Consider the following 27,640-nt stretch of genomic DNA (forward strand, 5'->3'; position numbering starts at 1 on the left):
TTTGTATACGAATTGAGATTTTTTGTTTCTGCACACATACAGACACACATACATACATACATTTTGCAGACTGTTTGGCGTCTCTGACAGTGGCTACCGCTCTTTGGCTGAGAGCGCCAACGAGCTGCTTGTCAGGGGCTGTCAGAGAGGCAACCTCCCCCAACCTCTCAAGAGATCATCATACCACTTGGTAAAATGAGGGCATTTGCGGCTATATAAGCTGCCTCAACTATCCATTATAGACACTGGATCCAAATACAAGTACATAATCCTGTAAAACAGAAATTGAAAATTTACTTAGAATATATCCTAGTTATAGATTCTTGATCAAATTCAATTTCTAGCTAGGGTTATAGATGTGTCATTCTGGAAAGTGTGTAGAAATGGTCGACATTAGCCCATTTTTCACATTTAGACAATTGGTTTATGTTGTTTGTTGTTGTTCTTAAAAATAGCAAATCGAAATGCGTAATATAATTATGCAAAACAAATGGAAAAAATGAGTTGAAACCAAAATTAGTTAGAGCAAATATCTGTCCGTCAAAAATGTTAAGCAATTTCCATAATTTTTTTGTGTGAAAAAAGAAAACCAAAAGAACAAAAAACCACATACAATTAATGAAATAGTACGCACATTCAATTTCATTTTCGATATTTTGTATAAACAAATTAATAAAAGTGTTTATGCTTTCATAACAAATTATAAATTTGAATCTATAGCGATTGACATTTTGTTTATTATAGGATTTCCTTCTCATATAATTTTTGCCTTGTTTCGTTTTTAATACTGATTAATTAAATTTTGAAATAAACAGAGTAAATATCTGCATGTTAATGTGAAATAAATAACTCTTTCGTTTGCAAAAAACTTTCTATTATGATTTCCATCAATTTTTTTTAAGCTAATTAAGACATTTTCATTCAATTGACATAATTATCAGCTGTCTGCAAAGTTTATGCATAAATTTTAAGTCCATTTGTGATAAGACAAAAACTTTAAAACAAAAGGTTGTTCTGAACATCGCAAAGTGCCCAAAGTGTGAAATCGAAAATATTAAGTATACGCACTTGACACACACTGAAATTGCAAATAAACAAAAATTAGTAAGAGGTATATTTAAATGTTATTCCATGGCTTGCAAAAATTCTCTAAATCCACTTCAACATCGTAAACTCTGAAGCCGGAACTGCATTTTCTTTTTGCTGGCGTCATGTGATATATACTTTTTGCAAGGGAATCAAAATATGAACACGGAAATGTAAAATTCCATTTCTCGTACCTAGGCACATTTTTTATCTCGATTTTCAGTGAATTTATTTTTATTGATTTTGAGTGACAAGCGAAGCATATATATATAGCACGCCTATATGTATGTTCCTTGGTTGGGTTAAGTCGCATCATTTAAATGGATCTCCATAAGGAAGTGCCAGTTGTCTTGTGCCCTCCTTTTCTCTTGGTGTTTCTCTGCTTTTGACCCTCCGCAATGCAAATAGCCTATCACTGAGGTAGGGCTTGTAGGAGGCTTGTCCCCAGGACCCAGAAGAGAATGAATAAAGTATAATAATTAAATTTATACATTTTTGTATGCACATTTATTTCATGTTCATGTTCATTTTGTTGTTGTTGGTGTTGTTTTTTTTGTCATGGGATTTATTTATTGGTAGGAGCGGAGGGGCCTTTTGTTCATTCTGGCAGACAAAGAGGCTTTACTTACTGTTATTTGTTTGCTTAACTTGGCGTGAACAATCAAAAAAAAAAAACGAAAGAAAAAAAATGTCATAATTACATAAATAAATACATATATCTACACAAAATAATGTGAATAAATGCCATACGAACACAAAGGCACTTCATCTCTGACGAGTCTGACATGAGTATAAGTGTGAGTCCTCAAGTATTCAGAGTGTTTCATTCGTTAAGTTACTTGTTTTCCTTTTTTTTTCGACTTAACATTTAATGAGTTGATCAATTTTTGAGCATTCAACCGAATATGGCATCTATAAATAATTTATTAATTTCTACCAAATGCACAGAAACAAAAAGAAAGCAAAAAAAATTAAGCCAATGCAGCTGCCAAAATTTTGTTTGCTAATTGCCCAAAAAATCTATAAATACTATATACAACCAAATGTATGTATGTTGTTGTTGTTGTTTTTAAATGCGCATTTAGTAATGTAGCTCAGAATATAGAAAATATTATGAAAATTCTATATTACTTAATGTTGTGGAAAGAAAATACATAAATTTATATGAGTAATTAAATTTGGAATGTAAATTTTTCAATTTCAATTAAAATTTTAAAAAGCTTACTTTCCCATCAAGTTTTTGAATGTGTATAGAAATATAATATATATATTATTTTGCTCTAATATAGACTTAACTCTAGACATCTCAAGTGATACTTAGTTTACTTTTGATCTTCTAACTTTTGCAATTATTTTCTTTCATATGAGTTTTGATTATTACAAACATTCCGAAAATTCCTTTCTAGGTGTTGGGTTCTATTAAGAAACTTGAAGTAGGCAGTTTCATGTTACTTGGAGATCTTGTACGCAATATGTTATAAAATTCTCAAAAATTCTGTTTGAAGAAAGGGGTAGAAATTGGAAGATCCAACTTAAAGACATAAAGTATTTATACAAATTCCCTTAAACTTAATTGTTTAGTCAAAATATTTATCAATTTATAATTTAAAATCCGCTAAGACTTAACGAGAGACGAGAACCATAGAAAGTTTACAATTTTCTATGCGATTCCCTACCGGTTCTAGCTCATTTTTGATTGACACTTGAACCTGATCACCTTGCCTAGCCATATGCAAAAACTTTCTTTAATGTGATCTCTTTAAGTGCTCGCTGAGCACATGTGGCCAATGTTTGAAGAAAATTCTATTCTGTATTCCAATATCCGTATTCAATCAGAGACAAGTCATTAATCTAAAATTTTGTTAGCTGCAATCATCGCATGAAATAATAATTTGTATAATTTATTATTTTAAATTGTTTCCGTTTTGCATATCAATTGTGGCTAAGGAAACCATAGCCCCCTCTCTCTCTCTCTCCCACCTGGCCCCCGCCCAAACCTATGTGTATATTATCCGATTCTGGTTAGGTATTTGGTTCCGTCTTGTGTTCTCTTAGGTGATGTTGTTGTTGTTGCTGTACGCGTACTTGTAAGCAATAAAGTTTGTGTTTCTGTTTTTTCCTATGTACACTAAATTAAAACTATTCAGACTTGTGATTTTTTTTGCGGAAAACAAAGTTGACGATTGATTGGGTTTGATTGGTCTGAACTGGTTTGCCGACTTCCGCCATAGTGAAACAGTCTTTTTTACAAAACACAAAAAAAAAAAAAACACTACAACAACTTTTCTATATTCAATATAATATTTTTTTTTTTTTTGTTTGTTTTGTTTTTGTTATTGTTACTGGATTGCATAGTATTAGTGAGTGTGAGAACACGCCTTAATTGTTTAAAGATACTTTTGATATTTCGCATTCTTGTGGTTCACCTAAGAAAATCGGCTCAAGTGTCACGGTTACGAAGATTATGTCATTTTGCTTTGTCAACAGCAACAGCAACAACAACAACCTGTCATCCCCTCATACCCGTCATCCACTCTGTCCACTCTTCTGTCATCGGTTGTTAGCCAGCTTATGACTGTCTATCTGATTGGCTGACTGTCGTTCTATCATGTGTTTTGATTCTAAGGCGGACTTATATATACTTATTGCCGTTTTTTCTCCCCGTTTTTTGTTTTGTTCTGGCTTACACATTTTATTATTTATTTTTTTTTGGCATTTTGTTGCTTTTTGAACGCTCTTTGCATAGGCAATGAGTTGTCTTTTGTCCCATTTACCATACATTGTATATATATATATATGTATGTATATAGGGGCATTTGGGAAATCGGTAAAGGGGCCTGAAAAATGTTGATAAGTTTTCTATGCCTCCGTATAATGTTTTGCCTTAATTGTTTGCTGGAACTGCGGGTTTTCGGTCTGCCTTAGAACTAACTTTAAGGCAAAGACTCTGCCATAATTGCTTCCAATGAATGAATGTTTGCAAAATATGTGTCTGTGTGTGTGTCTGTATTGGTTGTGCCTTTAAGCAAGTTTTTCAAAAGAATTCTTATCGCTTTACACACATTGGTGAATTTTTGGCAAATGAATTTCATGCGAATTGTATCAAAACTGTTTAAAGAGTTTTTGAAGTTAAATAATTTTACATTTTTTAACCGGATGTGTTTAAAAATAGAGAACGGTTAGATAACTTTAACTTCAGATAGTAAAGTTTTATTTTCCAAAAGTCGACTGAAGCTACTTAAGGGTGTGAAATTACTTTTAAACTTCCGCCCCATTCATGTAAATAGCCTTGAGTCGTTAATAGTTTAATTAACCAACAATTTAGAGTGCGACCCATAAATTATCTTGTAATTGGCAGCATTAATAATTCGTTTAGATAGACTTTAAGAATTTATTTTCTACATTCCTTTGACAGGGTTCAGTTCAATGATTTGCAAATGCACAGTCACGCCCACTTTTGCAACACAACATTTTAAAACTGGACTAGGCCATGTGTGAAACAGGTTACTTTATGATTGAATAGACAGAGGCCTGTGCTTGGGGCTTAAGCTTATTAATAGGTTTAATCAACTTGTTTGGTGTTACATATTCAGATCTATTAAAATAGAACTTAAAGCTGATGCAATGCCCCAAAAGGTGTCATTCCTTTTGCAACAGTTAAAGACAAAAATGAAACTCAATGTGTGATAAAGGCAAACCGAAAACGGTAGCCAACACGTGTAGATACATTTTGTATCTGTATCTTTTTTTTGTAGCAACCACAAACAAACAAAACAGTTCAACGACTTGACGACTTGTGACCAGTTTCAGTTTCAATTTTCGAGAGCATATACATACATACATACCTACATACATATGTACATAAGTGCCAGCAAAAACAGCAAAATTAATTATTCCAATTTCATGATTTATGATATCAAATTGTTGTGACGACTTGACAACCCTACACACTACTGAGGGAGCTGATTGCTGCTGGCATTTGCTTTTGGTTTTCGGGTATTCGGGGATACATTTCTGATATGGCATTCAAATTTATGAACTTAAGGGGCTTATTAGCGAATTGTTGTCAATAGCAATCGACCGGTTTACTCGATATAAAATGCCAAAAGAGATCAATCGACGAGTTTGGAGAGCTTCAAGAGTAATCCTATGACAACATTCCCTCAACTGGTGAATTTTGTAATCTTTCAACGATAATTGTCATCAATTCTCATTTGTAGTTGACAATTTATATGAAAGCCCAAATGGCTAATGTAAAGTGTTGTACTCATTCATTACAAAGTCACATTTATCGTTTACATATTGTTCAAATGCACGCGATGGCTTCAATAAATCCAACAATTGTTAATGTGTGTTTGTGTGACTGTGTGTGTGTGTGAGCATATCAGACAAAATACATACAAATATATGTATGGGGCCTTTATTTTTTTATTTATATCGCATTTCGCATTTCATTTCGTTTGGCCCCATAACGTGTGTTTGTTATTTTGCGACTGGTTGCCCCACACTCACACACACACACACGAAAACGAAAGTGCAACAGCTATTTATCTGTCTCTCTCTCTCTCTGTCTCCTCTTTCTCACCTGCTTTATCAGCTGGTAAAACAGCTGATTGCTGATCCACAGGTGCTACTGGTTTTACCAAGTTTTTGTTTTTAACCCACTATAAAATGTTCTCCAAATGACCCTCTGAGATTAAGCTGAAGAGTTTCGATTAGCTCATAAATTATTGCACAAATCAAATGGATTGGATTATAAATGAAAGCCCAAAGTGCAAAAATGCTATTTACTTTATTTTTATTATCTTTAAAATAGAATCACAGATTCAGATAACGCCAAAATCCTATTCTTTGCTTTTAAGTAACTATCATAAATTACCCAACAAGCAAAAAGGAAACGGTTAATACCTACAAACTGCAATTGTTTAATGAACAAATTCAGAACTTAAACTATTATAATAAAAAACACAAATTATTCTTCTATTATGCATAATTGAATCGTTTATTATTCTTTCTTTGCTTTCTTATTAAACATTATTGATTTCCAAAGCTTCTAAGCTTTGGAACAAACTCAAAGAATGATGGAAAATTTTTGTTTGCAATTTGCCATTTCATTTCCTCTTTTTCTATGCCTTCTAAGTTTATCAATTTTGTCAGCAAAATGCAGCTGCAGTTTCCTCCTTTCTCTCTCTCTCTCTCATCTACTTCAGTGCAGTTTTATTATAGACTCTTGTTTGTTGCTTTGGCATTTGGCTGAGAAACTACCCCACTAAGATGTATTTTTGTACTTATAGTATATATGTATATCTCTGTATATGTATATATAGTTATTTTTATAGAATTGAAACCATTGTCGAAACATGCTTAAGGAGCGAACGAGAAGCTCTCGTGCTGGCACTGGAGTCGAGTCTTATCGGCAGAAAGGCCTCCATTATAGAAAAGGCTTCTTATCACGTGCTGTAGTTTTCCATTTCTCATCCCGTTTTCAAATGGAAAATTTATTTTCCTTGTCTAGAGTGTGAAAACAGAAGATTAATTGCCTTCATTAGCCATTGGACTTTTGTGAAGAGGCAACAACCCCATAATGATCTGGTTTAGGCCATGACATTGACCCAGTAAGAGGCATTTCGGTTATTGGCCTAATCAATAATGCGTGCATATTGCACAATTGATAGATAAATAAATAAAAATATCAAAAAATACAAAAACATTGGTAATAAAATATGCCAAATGTCACATTAGAGCCTCAACTTTGATATACCCATTGAAATTTGGAATACAAGATATATATATTTTCAAGGAATTAAGTCGATACTTTACTTTTTTCATTGTCTTGTAGACAAAACCTATTCTATTTTTAAATCTCATCAAAAATGCATTAATCGATAGTTAAAATTTCTAAAAACTTGTTGAGACTCTTCCAATTAGGGGGAAAAAAAACGAATGAATGAAAATGAATGACCGTACTATTGGATTTCTTTCTTTGACAATGCAAAACAGACCTAGACCCAGACCGAGACCCAGACTGAAATTGAGAAACTGCAAAGTCCCCGAACCCCATAGCCACAGCCACAGCCCCGACCCCAACCTCAACGGCTTTATCTACGTGCTTTTCGCTTCACTACAATTTCACAGTGTAAAACGCCTTGAGAGACAACGAGAAACACCATCTGACCGGTTGTGGTCAGTTTTGTGTATGTTTCGAGTTCCAGTTGTGCATTTATTGCTGGTGGACAAGGTTACATGCGGAGTGTATATTTAAATTATTGGCTTCCTATATGTACATATAAACATATATTTATATTTATTTTGCTCATATATAAATGGTAAGATAAGGCTCTCTCCACTCGAACATTCAGTCAGTCAGTCAATCACGAGCATGTTTTCTATATAGCCTTGTCTCAAGTATTTTCCGAGCTAGATAATGCATAAAGTACTACAGATGTATGTATGTTTAGTGTGAGGGATTCAATTAAAGTGCTTTTGGGATACCCCCGTCTAACACGATTCTATATCTCTAATGATCCCATATCAATTTGCTACAAGCATTTTCGCCATCTCAATTACATGCAAGGCGTGAGAATTGTTTAAGCTAAAGTTTTAATTTGGCGTTAAATTGTCACAACTGACAGCAACAACGCCCCTTAAATTACTTTCAAGTTTCCATTGTTCTGTCAGTGTTATCTTTGTCTTTTGATATATGTATGTATGTATGTATAGTTACCTACATATGTACATATGTAAGTGCAAGCATACATATTTCTATATACAAAAGTGTATGTCTAATGTGGACTAAACTTGGCTGTAAGTCGTAACTTTCGTTTTCGTTTGTTCTCTGTAACTTGTTCTCATTTCCAAACTAAGCTTGTCATCGTCATTCATCATTATTATGGAGGTTTGGCATCATCATTGTATTCATCATCATCATCATCATCATCTTCATTATTTGTTGGCGTAGGTTGTGTATTATTGTCTATTGTTATGATGTCATGAAGTTTTCAGTTAATTTGCATTATTAGCAGTTTGTATTGTTGCCTCGTCCCTCCCAAACAATTTACTTGAGCTGATAATGTAATAACCAGTCAGTAATACAAGCTACCCACTTAGTTGTCATGGAAAGCTAGTCCTTTTATTGTCATAAAAATGGAGAAGTTATACCCAGATGATTAGCAAGGACAAATAAAAACTAATTCTACATTATATTAAGCTAAAATGGGAAAGAGTTGATTGTTCTGAATAATAACATGTTAGCTGATATTGATTACCAAAAAGGGAAAGGGAAATCATGAGGGACTATAAAACGTCAAGAGGTCCTAGCACATTCACAAGTCTAGTAAAGATTATCTTCTATTATCCTATTAATATCAAGTAATCAAATGATTTTAATCAAATGTTTTAAAGTCTTTTACCAAACTTTATGTAGTTTCTCTTAATTGGTTTTTGTTGTTGAAGAAACTGCACTTTATAAGTGGTTCCTTCCATTCAAAGATCCCTTTAGTCTGGGAGAAAAAGCATTTGGGATTCCCTTTACAATCATTAATGAATCTTTTTTATTGTATTTATAAATATTTCATTCTGGATTGAGTGAAATTGAACCCAACTCTGGGCAATTGCAATTCATTCTCACAATGAAGATCGATGGGTGTTTACATTACCATTTTATTCCCATTTCAGTTGATAATTGTGTAAGTTGACTTGGATGATATAGTTGTATATACATATGTACACTTAGATATTCAAGTAGCGATGACTTCGATGATGATCATTAAAACAATGATCATCATGATGATGACGTGACGTTGTTCCACGTTCCAGCCGACCGGCAACGGCCTGCTAATTACCACGCTAATGTTTAGGTTCAATGGAGTTCATTGAAAGTAAAAGTTTAGTTTCGCTTTACTTTATTTTTGTTTTTCGCCAACAATTGAGAAGGGGATGGGGATGAGAGGGAAATGGCATGGGAGAGTTAGTTTGCCCCGCCTTTGGCCAACAATTGGAGCGCAGAAATTAACAATGCAATTGAGTCAAGCGGCAGTTTTTATTACAAACATTTAATTATTAACTCAAAAAATGTACAATTTACAGCGCTTAACGGTTAACTACAGACGATCGATCGAAGCTCGTGTCATTATCAATATCAAAATGAGCATAATTGATAACGGCAAGTACCGGTTGCGCAAGGATTGGGCCAGCGCCTCCATACCATCATTGGTCGATATCGATGAGCATGGGGATGGCGGCGAATCAGAGCAGAGTGCCATGAATATAACGGCTCCATTGCCGCCACAGAAACCACCTCGACGCAGTTCCCTGGCCTTGGGCTTATTCTCGAGCAAATCCGATAAGAGCCAAAAGAGACGCAGTTCCATAGCTGTCTCATTTCTACGACGCGATAGTAATAAGGTAAGCGAAAGATATACCAAACTATCGAAAATCCTTCATACCCCCTACCCCACCTAGAAAACAAATGCCTTACACGTTTTTCCTTTTTATTCTTGTTTTCTTTTGCAGAACTCTACCAAAGACTCATATGAATCGGCTGTGCGCAGTGAGAAATCTGATGGCTCCGCCACACCCACAAATAGTCCAGACAATGTCTATAGCTCTGAGGAGAATATACGCGCCTCATCCCCAAATGAGCCAGGCAAATTGACATATTTTGAAGATGGCTCCCAGTCACCACGTCCTGTGGTCCAGGGCATGAATAATCCATATGAGATGCCACCCACTGGCGATCGTCAGCGACGCCGTCGCAGTTCGTTGCAAACCAAACTCGATCGCCATAGACGCAAGAAAATGGAGTACATCAATCAACGTAGCCTCGACTCATCGGCTCTTTCATATAGTGAATCGCAAACCGATTTGACCAATGATAGTATGATGACGGCGAATGGCCCACCATCCAGACGCAGCATCAGCTATGACAATGATAATGATGCCGATGACTACGATGTCATCGATCCCAACCATGCCGAGTATTTCCCGCGTGAAAAACGGCACTCCTGGTGGAATATATTTGTGCCAGATAACTTTAAGAACAGGTTGGTCATCCACAACCATTTTTTCTTTTGTCATTAACAAACGCCTGCTGTCCCGATCCCTTATGGTCATGTGACTAAAAACCCGTGATGGCAATGTCCATCCAATGCAGGAAGAACTAACCAAACAAATTTGTCAAGTTTTCGTGATTAATATGCATTTTGGCATGACAAACACACCCACATCCACTCCCCCCATCCAAAAAAATGTTACAGTCCATGTCTCCATATCTCAATGTTATATGTTCCATTTCGATTTCCGGTTTCCTTATCGAGTATACGAGAGACTTGTCCTTTTAATTTCAAGTCTCTCTCGGCCGGTTTATTTCTGGCTTTACAACTCAATTCGCCAAATAATGATTAACAGTCATGCTAAACAAACATTCATCATCTTTAATTACCTTCCGAGAATAAGAAATACTCCAAGGATAAAGGAGTAATGTGTCATGGTATAACTATTTATCATTGTCCCTAAGATTAATAGAGAAGTTTCTTGAACTTTTAATAATTAGTGAAATGTTAGAAATTTAGTGAGTGAAGAATATAAGATAAGATTGATGCTAAATGATGCTAGATGAACTCAAGTAAAGCTTTAGATGAACTCTAAGATCATTTTTATTGTTTTGTCAACATTTTTCTTTCTTTTTGTTTTTGGTAAATGTTAACTCTTTCTTCATTTGCCACTGAGAAGGCTTCATAGTTCATTTATTGTGACGACCCTGACCTAAACCAAAAGTCATTTGCCTCTAAGACAACCCACTGAGTATTATTATTACTTTGTATACCCTGTAAGTGTGAAGTGAAAGAGTATAATAGGTCAGAAACAAGTCAAATTCAAGCAACTACTTGCACACAGTTTAAAATACTTAATAGCAAAGATTATAGAGAATGAATATTATTATTTCATTTCCAAATAACTTTTCTAGAATTTTATGAATTCTGTGAATTATTTTAAATTGTATTCATACATTTTTCTGGTCTACAGGGTAATCGAAAAGTCGCCCTCTTCGACATTACATTAGCATTAAGCCTTTTTTTTTGAGCTTTCTCAACCTTCAGTTGAGTTGGGGGTCTCGCTCCTCCTCTTCAAAGTACAATCGTAAACGCCTTTTGCCATTTTGCCATTTCAGTAAGCCATTAGCAAAAAAAAAATAAATAAATAAGCCTCATTATGATTATTATTACTTTTTAATTCCTAGCCTGCGGGCGAAGCAATTAGAGACTATCTTCAGTCTGGGTCTTAGACACTCGTCGTTCTCTTATACAACATTTATAATATATTTCTCTGCCCAGTTAGATAGATAGATAGATCCGTGTCTTTTCCGTTCCCCCTCATTAATAAGCCAAACATTTTGCATGTTCTTTTGTGTATTTTTTGTTGTTCTCGTATTTATATCCATATCAATATACATTTATTTTTTTTTTTTTTTTTGTTGTTTACTTATTCGTTTGTAAAATTTTTGCTTCCTTTAAAATCACTTTTGTTTTATATGTCTGTCGGTACATATTTTCTTTAATTACCAGAGCATTTCTTCATTTGCATTTCATTTAGCTTTGTGTGTGTGTTTTTTTTTTTTTTATTATTTGTTTGTTCGGTTTTTGTTTTTGCATTCTTAATTACTTTTGATTGAAACACACAATGAAAATTGCCGGCAATTTGTTTTGGATAGAGAAATAAGCCCAGAGATTGGTTTACAATCACAACTTTTGTGCATATACAAAAAATAGTAATTAAGAAAATTTTCCAAGCCCATACCAATTTCACATTGCTCAAAGTTCATTTCAATAATAATCGCCAGTCGATAAGACAACAAATCAAAGCCTTTGACTCTGCCTGAGGGATTTTTCAATTTAATATTTTGCAATATCAATACAACAAAGCAAATCAAACGCATGTCAATTGACAGCAGATAACAGTCGATATCTTGGGTATAGAAGGAACACAGGACACTTACGTAAGTGAAGCATCGTTGTGGGGCAACCCAAAGCAACTTGCAACCATTTCAAAGTCAATTGAACTTGAGAAAATAAACAAAAATGAATTTAATAGTGCGCATATCAACATATTGCGATTGATCGTATTGCAATGTCTCATTTCTTATAAAATAGGACACGTTCTGTGACACCTGACGTCGTGATCATATAAAAGATAGTAAAGTTGGATAATGGCTAAGAAATTCTATAATAATTGGGAAAAGGTTAGGTCTACTTTACTTTTATATTCTAATATCTTTTAGAATAACTCTGAGAAGCAAAGTATAGTCTCGGAGCTTAGCTATAGATACCGAAGTGATACATCAAGCAAAAAGGTTTGCCCTGTATATATCGCCTTTCAAATATCTCAAGTGAATAGTTAGTATTATGTATATTTGGAAATAGAATGCCAAGAAGCGTCATTTCAAATCAGTAAAATATATAGAAATCCATGCAGAATCTACAATTCTTAAACCGAAACTTCAGAAAGACTTAACAGATATTCAAAATCTTCTCTAGAAATCAATTGTTATTTAAACAAATCGAAGGAAGCACTTTAAATTAAACAAATCTTTCGATACCCAAAAAAAATTATTAGCAGTTAAGGTCTTAAATGTTTTAAAAACTTCTCGTAAACACTATTTGTTTGTAGTGTAAATTTGTGTGGTCAAAAAATTCTGTATTTGAATTATTTATAAACTTTGAATCTATCGTTTGTCGACTTTGTTATGTAAAGCTTTGTTTTTTCCATTTTCATCGGTGTTTAGACTTATGTTACGGTTCAATTGTGGGTCTTTTCCCGAAATCGTTAGACAACGTTGTGCAAAAGTGTCAAAAACCCCAAAAAGCTGTCACTCGAAATTCTTAATTAAGCTTTTGCCATATGCCATCTCACACCTTCGTCGGCACATAGCAAATGTTTCTTCCCTCCTCTGTCCACTGGCCAACCTCATTTCCTCTCACCAGAAACTCACGTGCCTATTTGCACAGTTTGGCGACTTGACGTCTTCTCTAACTCAGTTTGTCTCTCTATTTATCTCCTGACTTTGGGTTATACATGTTTCTGTGTTGTTGTCATGGGCTCTCGTAATTTGTGTTATTGGTATTCAATTCGCCATTGTATCTATAACTCTGTCTCGATGTGTGTGTGTGTGTCAACATCAGAAGATGCTTAGACACAGGCCAAGCTAAGTTAGAGTCGTCAGATATTGCCAGAGAATCCACACACACAGTAGTTAGTTAAATACCGAAACAATTTGTACAAATATTTGCCACATGCAAATAACATATAGTCACATATAGTCATTCAGTCAACCCAACAGTCACTTATATATTTAGCGGAGGCTGATTGAAGGTAAAATGCCTACAGATCTGTCTACACTTGAGTAAAGTCTTTGAAATGCATTTGCGAGTGGTGCAAAGGTGCACGAAGGCTCTCAAAAGCAAAGGCAGCTGAGCAAAGAGTTTGCAATTAATTATAGATAAATAATTCAATATGACATTCAAATCGATGTGGTTATCATAAAACACAAGAAACAAAACAAGAATCTTTACATCTGTCAAAAAAAAAAAAAAGAAGAAAATCAGATAAAAAAGATAAGATATTCATAAAAAATATTAGAATGAATCACTGCTGAGATTGGGTCTAAAGATAATGGTATATAAGTATATAAAAATGTTTATTTGTTTTCACTAAATGGCAATTATGCCTCTTAAACGATTGACTCATTATAAACCAACTACTATTGAATACGAATACCCTCCCCCATAATAACCACAACTGAGCCATAGACCATTAAGCAGTGTTTCTAATGTTTCTGTTTTCCCCATAAATCAATATGCACAACATGCTTATATCGATTTGTTCTCCCCCACGACATTCAGTCTCAATCTCCCCTCATCCAAAAAGCTAAATGTCAATCTACACTTGTGAATGTCTTAATATCGATATGAAAAGTTTCTTTTCTACGTATTAGTATTTGAGGATTTCTTTCACATTTTTTGTTGTTGTTTTATTTTCGCATACTTGAACTTATCAAATTAGCACAAGAAACCCACAACACCAACGACAAGCAGGCTACTCAGACCCTTCAAGTACATACATATTGGTAGTATGGTTCTTCGTGAACTAACAACGAACGCCCACCCCCTTTATTTGGAGTCAAATTGTTTAGGTAATACCTTGTTTGTCTGACAGCCAATTGAGGGAGAGGTGAAGAAGAGGTTCAAATAATATTGCTTAGAAGTGCCTACTACTTATATTTATAATCGAAACGTAACAAATCGAACGATTTATGAGGCCTTCGCAGGTTTAGTTTAGTTTTAGTTTCACCTTCCATTTCCTAATTGGTTTCAACGGGTTTTCGCCATTAGGTAAGGGGTAAATGGCACACGGCACATTGTTTTGTTGTTGGCCCTCTTTCTTTTCCCTCTACTTCTTTTTTATTTTGTTTTCAGTATCAACGTCCATCCCTTTATGGTTGGTACGTCCAATATCAATATAAATATATATTGCCTGCCATATATCATTGTTTTAGATTGGACACACAAGACGGCGGTCGTATTCCAAAAATGATTTCAATTGTTGTTTATATTCCTGGTGATCCCAAACAAGTTTTGATTACTGTAAATATATGTACTAACATGCAATTATATATATGTAGAGTCCATTATCTTCTCGCTCACTTATATCACACATATATAAGTGTTTAAAATAAATTCTTGAATATTCTCGCCATAATTAATCGAATTGCTGAACTAGGTAATCAATTTGCAAGTCGTTGGGATATTGTTTAATAACAAGAAACATGCAGCTGAAAGCCGTCATTTGTTTAAACCATAAAATTAGAATTACGCAAGACATTAATCAAGTTTTTTTCAATGTGGGTATAATGTTCAGGTATTGGTATTGGCTAGACTTGCCAATTTACAGCCTTTATAAGTAGCTTGTCCTTTTTCAAGGACGTTCAAGTTTAGGTGAGGTTATCTATGCTTAATACTTCAGTTAGTACTTCAGAGTAGTCGTTGTAGCTTTAAAACAGGTCAATAGTATTTGCGATTAGGTTTTTGAGCATGCAAAATTAAAGATTCGCCAAGTTATAAGTTCGTGAGTTTTAGATTCAGTTTCAAGTTCAGATTTCTTTTTAATTTTGTAGAAAAAGTATAAAATTTTACATTGTTTTTTCTCATAATTTATAGGCTAAAGTACAATATAAATTTTTAATATATGAACTTAAAGTTAAACCTTTTGGAACTCTTTGCTTTTCCTGCTACATGGCTAATCCGGCCCTGGCTTAATTTAATAGGGTTATTTAATATATTAAATATTAAGTAAAATTCTATAAATTTCTCTAGACTACCTCTCGTTTGTTGGCTCTTTTTATGAGCACCTGTCTCGAAATGGAATTGCCACTAATGGAGCCATAACTTGAGGAATGCAGTTAACAGAATATTGTAAGCCAAAGTAACGACACTTAATAAAAAGGTCGACTATACCAATATAACTAATAAATTTTATTGGTATATCCAAACTTATTTTATAGATATTTCTGCTTTAACTTTATCTCTACGAATAATCACAAAAATTTGGCAAACATTTTGACATTCTTTTTGGCCAGATAAACCATGAGTTTATCTTTTATTTGAACTCTCAACAGCTACCAAAAAAAAAAAAAAAAGTAGCTACTGGAATTGCAATTTGTTAGTCTATGCCAAATAAGCTTAACAAATATTTAAACAAAAAAATACAAAAGATGTGAGATAAGAGCTATATGCAGATATATATAGAAATGTATCTATATACATACATTTAGGTGACTTAACTTGAGATACATTGAAGATATTCACTTGCAATCCACACAGAGTTGAATTCTCTCTCTGTTTCCTCAATGTCTCTTTTTCTCTCTCTCTCTCTCTCTTTCTTTCTTTGGATAGTGAAAAGTGTGTGGATGGGTCAATGGGTCCAAATCCAAATCGTTCTGCTCTACGTGCGTGTATACACAAAGTCCACATTACGAGCATTTCTCGCTTGGCTGACTCTTGATTTGATAAATATATGTATATATATAAATGTCTACTACATATATGTATTCGTTTATATGGGATGATAACATCCAATTCCATACCATCCATTAACAAATGACCACAGACTCTTTCTCTCTCTCCAGTTGTCGTTCATTTTTGCTGTCAGTTGAAAACGGGAAGACGAGTAGCTCGTCACACATTTTGGATCTGTTACGGATTCGCGAGTCACAATTCGATCCAAATACTATATAAAATATATACCCAAAATTGAATGCAAATTCAAAATTTCCAGTGTCAGTGTGTGTGTGTGCAAATTGCAATAATATTTATGGCAAATGCAATTAGCTTGTTAAATTAAAATTTACAAAAAACAAAAAGAAAACAGAAAATAAATATCCCTTCCAAAGAGCAAAAAAAAATTGTTCTGTCTGAATTAAATTATATTTGTGTGTGGGTTTTTTTTTCATCGTTTCAATTATTTGCTCCTCTTTCTCTCTGTTTCTCCGTGTGATAAGAGGCAGCAGCCGTAGAAGAAAAGGTTTCTTATCTTAATTTACGTAAAGCAAGTTTCAATTTAAATGAAAGATAACAGAAAATTTTGTTGCTTGGTGTTGTTATTGTTGATTGTTTGCTTCTCTGCGGTATTTTCTGTAAATATTTTGGAAATTTTTCATTGCCATAACTGGTTTCTCTTGCCTATTTTACATATGAAACGAAGGCCAAACTTTAGTTCGCAAAAAATAGAAACCCTAAGAGGGTCAGGTTTAAAATTAAACAATTGATAGGAAATAGAAATTTGATTGAAGACTTACCACAACGCATTTTGTTTCACCTTCAGTTAACTTCAAAATCATGTGAACAAGTCTTAAAGTGTCTAACTTGATGTCATTCTTCTACGCAACATGAAATTTTATCTTAAGCCAAGTTGTCACGGCATAGATAAAGACTGAGACTAACTAACAAGTCTTAAACTTTTCGTTCAGCCCTCTTATGTGAGGGGCTCGTCTTCTCAACAAATCTTAGACAACTTTTTCTCCGATTTGACCCAACATCTGTTCCTATAAACAGCAAAATAGACTCAACTTGTTGACAATTTCTCACACCACCAAAAAAAAAAAAACCAAATTACAATTCATATGCTAAATGATTTGGTAAACAGCAACAACAACAAGTGTGAGAAGGGCTCGGTGGAAATAACTGAAACTAGATTTTATGTAAATATCATTTAGCAACTCATTTTATTTATTAATGATTTCTTGTTGTTGTTATGATATTTTCATTAAACTGGTTGACCGCCTGCCGCCGACTCATTCATGTGAATGTCGTTGATGATGTTTCCATTTTGGTTTTTGCTTTGGCGCCAGCAATTTGAACAAATAAATAAATATTTTAAATAATTTCATCTGACCGCATAATAAAATTCAATTAATTTTGAGGCCCACAATTATTTTTCAACATTAATTTTTGTCGTATTGTCTCACACTAATTGAGCTGGCATTTTATTTAATTGTATAATTTAAAATAAAATAAAAGTATTTCTTTCCCAACAACCCCCCAAAAAGATAATCATATTTACTTTCTTTTCGGCCAGAAAGTGAGAACAACTAACCTTAACCCACATTTTGGTTGTTGATTTGGGGCTTAGTTTCAAGTGCGTGTATGTCAATAGATAGCGGCCATGAGGAAAGATTCATCAGAATTTGCCTTGAGACACAAATATATATTATCGGATCACAAAAACATGATCAATTAGATGGGAAGAATATATGGAAAAACGAAATATGCCCAAATAAACCATTCACTCAATGGATAATAATGACCCATTAAATAATGAACCTTAATAAGGGAAAATAACAACCTCAACTAATGTAAAGATGTGCTTAATTAGTCTATAGTTATTTAACAGTCACATGGTTCTGCAATGCCCTTCAATAACAAAACAAAAAAAAACAATGTGACACATTTTTGTCTGTTGTGTTTGAGGAAATTTAGCTTCTAGTTGGCAAATTTCAATTAACCTTTTCAACCTCGCTTAGAGGCAGGCAGGTGGTTAGGCAGGCATGTGGGTAAACAAAATAAAACAACATTTTAAACTAATCAAACAGAAAAGCGCACTGCAAATAAGATAACAATGCGGTATTAAAAGCAACTACAACAACAACAGCAACAACAACACCAACGAATTCTAATTATAAAGAAAATATGAAATACGATTATCAAGAGAAAAGCTAAAAACAAAAAAAAACCTAAAATAAATGACAAAAATAAGACGTGGCCAAAAAGAAACCAAAAAAAAAAAAAAATGGCTAAGCTTAAATATCAAAAGAAAACTGCCGACTGTGTTTAGGGTTTCTTTTTTAGTTGCTACCTCTTTCCCTTTGCTGTTGCATTTGTTGATAAGACTTTTGGCCCGTTTTTCGTGTTGTTCTTCTTTTGACAAGCTAATTAATTTTTGCCATCAAACAAACTAAACTAAACAAATGACAACGAAAATTGAATCATTAAAAGTCAACAAAGTGTCAAATATATTTCTTGGATATTGTCTTCTTAGAATGATTGTCGTTTTTTTCGGGGGGGCTAACATGGCGTATGATTGATAGGCAAAAGTTTTATTCAACCCCACACACCCATATAATTTTCCATTTCCATTATAGGAAAATATATATGTATGAAACAATTCGGTAGAGCGTGCAAAAGAAACAGAGAGGAAAATAAAAGTTAAACAAATATGCAAAATATATTAATCACTTCACAAGATTATTGGTAAGCAGTTTTAGCACTTTGGCTTTCTTTTCATTGATTGTCGAAATTGAAAGCCTCAAATTTGGCGCCCAGTGACACGATATCTTTATTATGTTTAGCAAATATTGAACGATAAGCCGTTAAACGTTTTAGCCGGACGACAAATCATTGGACTTCTTTTTTTGTGTGTGCATTTCATTAGAGTACGAAATGTCATTACATTCTGTGAGTGACCATCATCATTCCATATGCATGATCTGAGGCACGTAGGCAAAGTCCCAAAAAACAGCTGATCAACCGAGTGGGCTGGGGGGATGGGAAACCCACTTCCCTTTTATTATTGCTGATGCTGTGTGCTCAATTGAAACCGAGTCCCTTGCCCATTGTGGGTCAATGTTAAACAAAGAGCGTCACCAAAATCAAACAAACGAATAGATTAACAAGAGATGACGACTAAACTTTACCCTATAACAAAAGGAAATAATAAAGGCAATAACTTGTTAATATTTGATAGCACTTGAGCACTAACAAATCGTTTAACCAGAAGCTGTTGACCTGATCTCTTAGTCTGATAGTTCATCTTGATATACCCCATTAAATGTGGTTTTAAAGGGTATCAGCAATTTACACAAAGTTAAACAAAGAATGGAAAAAAAACCAGCAACACGTGACACACAATTGATATCCATTAACATTAAATATTTGTCAATTGATTGTTAATTTTTTTCATATATAATGTGTTTAACAATTATTTAGATTTGATTTGCAAGGAAACAAAACCAACAAAAACTATAGAATTTTGTTCATCTAATCGATCGATAATAAACTCAATATGGATATCATGCCATATTACTTTCTCGTACGATCATTTTACAATTTGAGTTAATTGAAGTAATTAAGATATTGAATGCTTGACCAGAATCCCAGACAAGGCGTGGGTGATTTTTCTTGCTATAAATTTAGCATTACGTATAATAAAAAAATTATGTACATACATATGTATTTAGGTACTTTTTTTTTTGCTGTTGTTGTCTTTAATTATCGGTATATACATACATATATTATAAACTTGTGTGTTTGTTCAATATATTTACCCTTGACAAGTTGAAGTATGGCAACGATTTGGATTTAAAGTGCCACAGGCTAACACAAGTGAAGTGTGTTTAGGCATTTGGCTAAGTGGGCGGACAGCTCTTCTTTAGAAAATACTCCATAATTAGAGAGCTAGCCTGGCATTGAAATCAAACAAACATATATATATATATATATGGGTAGATAAGCAGTCTAGTTAGTGGATTTACTTGTGATTATGCCTTAATTTTAATTCCTGTTTAACGAAAAGGCAAAGTGCAATAAAAAGAAAAAAAACAAAATCATATTTTGGACAGCCAAAACATGTGATTTTGATAAGCTAAACACACAAAAAAACAAACTATTTAATTATAGATTACTTATAATTAAATTGAAATGATAAAGCTGAAGAGTGCGCTTAACTTAATTTCATCATAGATTTTTTACTTACTTAATCTTTATAATTTGCAAGAAATAGTTAATGATTCATCTGATTTTGTATTGAACTGAGAAAAATACCAAAATTGTTGTACTTAATTTCACTGACTTATAGTTGGTCTGCAAGTAAGACTATTTTTAAACTAACTGTTAGTTACTACAACAGAAAACTTCATCCAATTTTCTATTAAACTAAGTAAAATTCCCAAAAAGAATTTCAAATCCATTATAATTCTTTGCAAAAGGCAGATTCATTAACTAGTTTTCAATTGTTTCAATGACTTTTAGTTAGTATGTATGTAAGTGAGTTTAAAACTTAATTCCAACTCTTAGGAAACTTTAGTTAACAGAAAACAAAACATTTCTTTCTGTTTTCAAGTGATCAAGTACTCAAATAGGTTTTCCAGTTCAATCAGATCTTATCATATTTAGGTCATTAGATAAGGTGAAAGTTTCATAATACCCAACCGACTTTTATTGCTCAAATTCAAGTGTATAGATGATGACTTTATACTCACATTCATATGAACATGTAAATCACATTTTATCTTCTAGCATTTGTAATTAGTTTTAAAAAATAAAAACTCATACATTCTCATACATAATATGAGCTATATGCATTACCTTCACCTTCAATCTTGACTGTTAGGAACGTGACTTTTCTCATGCCAAATTTGATGAACCTCACAAACTCAGCTGGCTGTCTATTCAACTATCTGTCTATCTATCTATCTATATGGACACGTGCTCTGGACATTATCATAAACTTGTATTCCAAAAACTAAAACACTTAAGGAACAAATGTCCAACATTTAGCTAAATTCTACGTGTGCATTCCAGAAAATCCAAAAAACAAAGTACTAGATATGCCCCCTTGGTCTCTCACCCTCTCTGCCCCTGTCTTTTTGAAAAATGTAATTGGCGTTTGTTAATTGACATATTGATTACTATTGTTTAATGTTTTGTTTTAATTTATTTGTATTTAATTTTCTTTACCCCTTTTATTTTTATGTTTTGGCTCATTTCCTTTTAAAACACTCATTTGCTGTGCTTCTAACAAAACAAAAAAAAACCCTGCGACCCTTCCCCGAAAAAAATTATAACTTAAAACGTGACAGGTCACGTAGGGCTAGTCAAGATGTTTCCAGTTTGTCACGAAGCGTTGACAATTTGGCGATACCCGTGCGCAGGTAAGTGAAACAATAAATTTAACTAACACATTCTAAACTCAACTAACCACACCCACACAGCCCACCGCCCACATTTAGATATAGTGCACCTTGTGCATTTGAAAATCACAGATATCGACAATTTGCATATCTGTATATAATATTTTGTTGTATGTTGCATGGCTCGATCTGTTGTACTTAACTAGCTCTTACTATATACATATATATATATACATATCTACAATTTGCCTGCAATTTCTAAAATAAACAAAATTATATACTATTTTCCTAAACAATTTTCAGCCCAAATTTGTGAGCCATAACCGTTCGAGAAACAAAACAAAAACTTCATAAATCGTGAAAATCTATCAATAATTTATGATCTGAAAAGTAAAAACATATTTTATTACCTGTGACACACATCAGGAATTGATAATTTATTTACACTCCCATTTCTAGCCACCCAATCGAGATAATCTTAATGTGCTCTGTTGACTTTATTAACGAATATTTTTTGATAATTTATAAGAAACCACAAAAGACGAACAATCAATAAACAGCATTTCATTGATAAAAAGGTATTTTGAAAAAATCAGATAGACTGTTTGTCGTTATAAAGTGCCTTAAATATCTATATAGAAAACTCTATAAAATGATTTTTTAAATACACTCGTGTGCAGTCATAAGTCTGTATTTAAATTACAATAAGAAAAGTACATATTTTCAAAATGAATTAGAACTTTCAACGAAAAGTGCCAAAAATGAAATGGCATCTTAAATGAGCTATTCAAAATAGTTTTTTTTTTTTCGTAAAGTCATTAAAAACTATAGTTTTAGGTATAAACGATTATTACTTTCCTGTCCTGCAATAAACGATTGTTAATAGTTGCCATAAAAATAGAAAAAACTTTCGAATTTTAAGATGTATTAGAAACTAGAATAATTATAATGCTGATTTAGCTAGTATTAAGCTCACACTTCACTATGGTCAATCCCCACTAGAGATTTGTCAATTTCTGTTATAAGTGATAAGCTTGTTAACATAATCTCTTAAAGATTAAAATGCCAAGAGTTTAGTATTTAGGCTTAATACAAATCTCTTAAAGATTAAAATGCCAAGAGCTTCGTGTTAAAGCTTATTAGAAGTTCTAAACAGATGTCTAGGATCTATAAATTGAAGAAGAGAGGAAAAAACTCCACAAAAATAAGAGATGTTACCTCTGAAATAAGAAAATTTTCACATCTAAAGCGAAGATTTGCCTCACCAAAATAATAAGGCAGATACCCCACTGTCTTTTATTATAGCAATCCTAATAATAATTTTAATGCTGATCTTCAGTTAAAGTAGGTAATTTAAATAATCAATTATCAATTGTGATTTATACTCTAATCACTTCTGAGTTAATTCCTTTTGATTTAATCATCTACTTTCTGTACCTACCTCAAAGCTAATGAATGAATCATCAGATTAATCTCAAAACCCTCTTGATCTGCACGTTATCAATTTCACAATTGTGCAATTGTAAAAAGTCCAATAATTGTTTATTTTTTAGGGCAATACATCAAGTGATTCATATAATGTGCCATGTGAACTCAAGTGCATTCACTCAATAGTCAATAATAACAAAAAAAAATGTCGCAAAAAACCACAAAATCCCACTCTCGAGTACTCGAACAAGAAAATAAAGGCCAGCACATACGAAAAACGGCTATTGACATGACTTTGTTGCCAGTTTGACTCTCTTACAAGACTTGACACCTTGTTTTTGTGTTTCTGTTCCGGCTACTGCGTTGCCACACTAAAAAAACAACCAGCCCCCCGTTGGCAAACCAAAAAATATCAATAGGCTAACAAACAAAATGCAAGCGATAAGATAAAAAATTATATCAAATAAGGAAAAATACAACAACTACTTTTTCTACTACCAAAAACTAAAAATATGCTCAGCTGTAAGTCCATTTAAGTGCCCTCAAAGAGTTAGTTTATAAACTTTAACCATTTAGTGTTTATTTTCGTTGTCTTTCCCCGCTTAGTTTATTATTTTATAGACATTATTATGGCACTTAAAATGCGTAGCGAATGAAACTATTGGGAAATTTCCTACAATAGCTTGAATAGCTGGGTATACTTAGATAATCTATGGTTTAGTCATTCATTTGGCATAGTAATCAACTAGAGATCTGATTACAATTTAGTGCTTTATCATTTATGTTTTACTTCTGGATATAGAAAATCCATCTAAAATCGTAAAGTATTCTTAAAAATGAATAGACTCAGGTCTAAAAATCTTTCTTCATAGGAAAAAAGAATTGTTTTTTCTGTGGGAATTCCAAAAAGATGAAACTTTTTATATGTGTATCGTTGGTTCTACAAATAGACTATCAATAAATTAACAGATTTGACTATAAATACTATATCTACTGACAAAAAATAACAAACATTCGCTGGCCGCTTCGCTTTAATTGAATATTTTTTTGATTGATAAGAAATAAACGTTTCTATATTTAGATATTGAAATTGGACCCAGGCAATTGCTGCATATTTTGTTGCATACTTTTAGGGAATTATTTAAAAAGGAACTAAACTAACTTTGGAAAAAGTTGCTAAAAATCAATATAAAACGTTTGAATTCTTTTTGAAAACATATTCCATATTCAACATCGAATTGAATGACCTTCTCACTGAAATATGCGAAAAACAAATAAAAGGTAGCACTTTAAAAAGAATATTTTGTGCCATATACAATTATTTATGTTTATTTGGCAAGCTTAATAACAAAAACCAAAAACAAAAAAAAAAAAGGAAAGACAATAAAAATTTTCCACGTAAACGAAAGCAAAAACAACTGTGCAAATGAAATTTAGCATGCTCGTTGGCCACCCTCTGTTAAGTGAACTCAATAATAATATGTATAAAGATAGATATGCAAACAATTAAATAATTAAACAAATAACTTTCGAGACGTTAACCGGAATGTCAGTCGTCTCTCATTCTTACTCTCAAATGTCGCAACTTACAAATCAAACACAGTTGTTCGTCTGCAACTAATCAACTAGATGGAGGAAGGGTGTGGGGGGGATTGATCAATTAATTAAAAAATCAATAGAAATTGTAATGTAAGAAGCACCAAAAGTAAATATATGTATGTACATACGGTATAAATAAATTTTTGCGACAAATATGCCTTGAGAATAATTATTTATCAAACAAAGAAACGTTAGAATAAATATTGAATATTTTTTTATCCATTTTTATCATTTGATATTCAATTATGGTTATCGCAATTTCTTGGCTAATTGGCCACGCGCAAATCATTTTCGTCTGCTGTCTTCTTTTTTTGTTTGGCCCTCACGCTTATCTTTCATTTCGATATATTAAATATTTATAGAGAAAACTTTTAGCCATAATAAGCAGAGAAACGAGAAATGTCTTACATTTCCCGTGCTTGTCAATCGGTTAGGACAATGTCTTCCTTTGGCAAAACGGAAATTAGTTTTCGTCAATCAATAAGTTGAATAAAATTCAATATTTACTCTGAACATGATGGCAACTGAATTCCTGAATGTAATGTTTAACTAAAGAAATAGTTATCAAAAGCTGTGAAATGATACAAAAAATTCTACATTGATTGTCAGATTCAAAATGAAATCGCTTTGTTTAAAAGTGTAAGGATTCAAGAATAAAAGGCCAACAAAAGTTACTAACCTAAGAAAGCAACCTATTACGATGCTTCTAGCAACATTTCAAAATAAAATACAAATTAAAATGTGTCTGAATAACAATTAATATTTAAGTAAAAAGGAAATTTCGAGAGCAAAATTTGTCTTTATAGAATCATAAATCAAACCGGTAGTCAAATAATACACGTTCCTCACATACAAATAAATATTTATATATATAGATATACACAACATCGGGGCCTATTACAAAAATGGCGCTAGGAAGCGCACACGCGCCTGTTTGATATAAACAAAAACAACAAAACTGAAAAACAAACAATACCAAATAGAAACTTAAAAAAAAATATTCTAAACTTTCAATGTACGATCAATGAATTTAAATGATTGAATAAAAACAAAAATTCCAGTAGATACCCTCCTCCGCCCATTGGCCACAGAGTGCCAACCGACAAAGAAATGTTAAATATATGGTAAATCGGTTTTCAACAACATTTGTATGCAACTCGTGTATATATAGACAATTTGATGGCGATGACGATGCAGCAAAAATTTATTTAATATCACATTATAGTCACTAGGCTGGCGAAGAATTGAACTAAAAAGACAAAAAATTACTAAACAATAAAGCGAAATTTTCAATCGAAGACTTACCTCAGGTGATTCGCCATAGAAACGAGGCACAATCTGTGAATGTTGCTGTTGTTGCTGTTGCATAAAAATCTTATGACGCTCCACTAAAGAAACTGGACGATAATTATCGGCAGAGAACCGGGATACAGCAATGCCAACACCCTCAATTAAGGCCAGAAGTACGCCGCCAATTAGAGCACTGCTAAGCATTGCAGTGACACCTGAAACAACAATCAAATCAATCAATACTAGTCGATAACCAGCCCTTCACTTCTCACCTCCACGAGCCGCCAATATGCCACCTGTGGCCGCTCCACTTATAATGGAGTTCCACGGATCTTCCTTTTTTCGCACATAAACCATGGTGCAATCCATGACACTGAATGTGGCACCCCAAATGGCGAAATTTCCACCCAACAAGGCGGAACGTGTACGGACTGCTGCAAAGCTGCCAGCCAATCTCCGTGGCAGTCCACTGGGAGCATTACGAAATCCTTTGATGGCATTAACGAAAGCACCACCCAAAGTGCCCATGGCAAAGGCTCCGCCACAATCCTCGATTATGCGAACCGGACAGGGTTCACGTGTATATTCCTCCATTTCGCCAGCGTATTATATATATATATATATATATATAGAATATGTAAGAATAAGAATATGTTTGTAGTCAAGACTTATTTATTCTGTAAACAAATCTGATAAGTATCAAACGCTTAATCGCACGCTTAAAGCAAAGCCTACTAGTTAATAGTTGTCCTTAAATCAAACAAAAGTCAACAGTGTAAATTTTAAAAGGCTAACGTTAAAAACGTTTAAAAACTCATTTCACAAAACACAAAAACAAAAGGCAACAACAACTTTTGCTTTGTCTTACCATTTTTGGTCACTCCACTCGGCATCGCCAACGGCGATCAGATCATTGAGATAAGCAATCGATCAATAAATAAATTGTTTATTAGACCCGGTTATGGCCACAATTTGAGCTCGATATACAAAAAGAAAAAAGTACAATATATATAAATTTGTAAATGATAAAGATCTGTCTGAGCGCACAGATCTTTATATCTACAAGCATTTGAACAAATTCATATGCAAGTATAATTAACATTTATATTTTTATGATTTCTTTATTTATGTTTTTACAGGAGCAAATCGCGTAGCGTTGATCATGGCCTTGCGGCTCCATTTGATTTGGATTCATTGCGTTCAAAAGTTGAGCAGCGTTTCGAGAGTGTCGACAAATTGTCAAGTAAGTGAAATTAGACAATCAATCAATTGTTGATTTAATTTATGTGAACGATTAACGATTAACTAAGCAAGCTGAATACTGGGTTTTTATTACCATAAGGTCTTCAAAACTGAATCATAAATCAAACCAACCAAAATCTGATATTAAACAAAAACAAAACCCTTATCGAGTGAAACATAAATAATTTGAATACAGTTCAAAAACTAGCGGAATGCCTTTAGATTTTCTAAATTATATACAATATTGAAAGTAAACAAATTCATTTTTATTGCAAATTTCACCAAAAGTAATGTGAAAGAACAAAAACTCTAAAAAATTAAAACGTTTAATTACAAAACTCCATAAATTCTTTATGCCCATGCTGTTCGAAATGGTCTCCCAAAAGTTTTAAGTCAAATCTAAACAAAAAATGTATAATTTTAAAGACTAAAGTGATTTCGGTTCACAAGTTTTGACCCATTCTGGATAAATTCAGTGGCGGATTCTTGGGGGGGCAAATAAGTACAAATTCTACACAAATTGAATACAGTATCTCTGTA

The 27,640-nt window shown here is 33.2% G+C and overlaps 2 protein-coding genes across 16 annotated transcripts in view; one reads left to right on the plus strand and one right to left on the minus strand.

Annotated features, from left to right (window-relative positions):
- mtd (mustard) overlaps window positions 1-27,640 on the plus strand; it is a 77,112-nt gene that overhangs the window by 14,060 nt on the left and 35,412 nt on the right. For 9 of the 15 annotated variants that reach the window (XM_068301854.1, XM_068301858.1, XM_068301860.1 and 6 more), the window contains 4 exons: window positions 9,172-9,489; window positions 9,598-10,127; window positions 21,491-21,562; window positions 26,998-27,101. In XM_068301854.1, coding sequence (XP_068157955.1) covers window positions 9,229-9,489; window positions 9,598-10,127; window positions 21,491-21,562; window positions 26,998-27,101 — 967 coding nt within the window. In that variant the 5' untranslated portion in view covers window positions 9,172-9,228. The remainder of the gene's footprint in view (window positions 1-9,171; window positions 9,490-9,597; window positions 10,128-21,490; window positions 21,563-26,997; window positions 27,102-27,640) is intronic. The other 6 variants (XM_068301857.1, XM_068301874.1, XM_068301864.1 and 3 more) reach the window with 2 other exon arrangements.
- Window positions 25,624-26,545, minus strand: Tim17b1. The gene is made up of 3 exons (XM_068301876.1): window positions 26,131-26,545; window positions 25,874-26,073; window positions 25,624-25,817 (listed from the first exon to the last, which is right to left on the minus strand). The coding sequence occupies exons 1-3, from the start codon at window positions 26,450-26,452 to the stop codon at window positions 25,797-25,799; spliced, it is 543 nt and encodes a 180-aa protein (XP_068157977.1). The 5' UTR covers window positions 26,453-26,545; the 3' UTR covers window positions 25,624-25,796.

The sequence above is a fragment of the Drosophila tropicalis genome, unplaced genomic scaffold (assembly GCF_018151085.1).
Source record: "Drosophila tropicalis isolate 14030-0801.00 unplaced genomic scaffold, ASM1815108v1 contig_878, whole genome shotgun sequence".
NCBI lineage: Eukaryota > Metazoa > Arthropoda > Insecta > Diptera > Drosophilidae > Drosophila > Drosophila tropicalis.

Excerpts from the sequence above, each read along its gene's own strand:
- Tim17b1 (XM_068301876.1), bottom strand. The coding sequence starts at position 26,452 with ATGGAGGAATATACACGTGAACCCTGTCCGGTTCGCATAATCGAGGAT. Across the intron at positions 26,074-26,130 it reads CATATTGGCGGCTCGTGGAG|GTGTCACTGCAATGCTTAGC; the intron begins GTGAGAAGTGAA and ends TTGTTGTTTCAG. Across the intron at positions 25,818-25,873 it reads TCTATGGCGAATCACCTGAG|TTCAATTCTTCGCCAGCCTA; the intron begins GTAAGTCTTCGA and ends TTGTCTTTTTAG.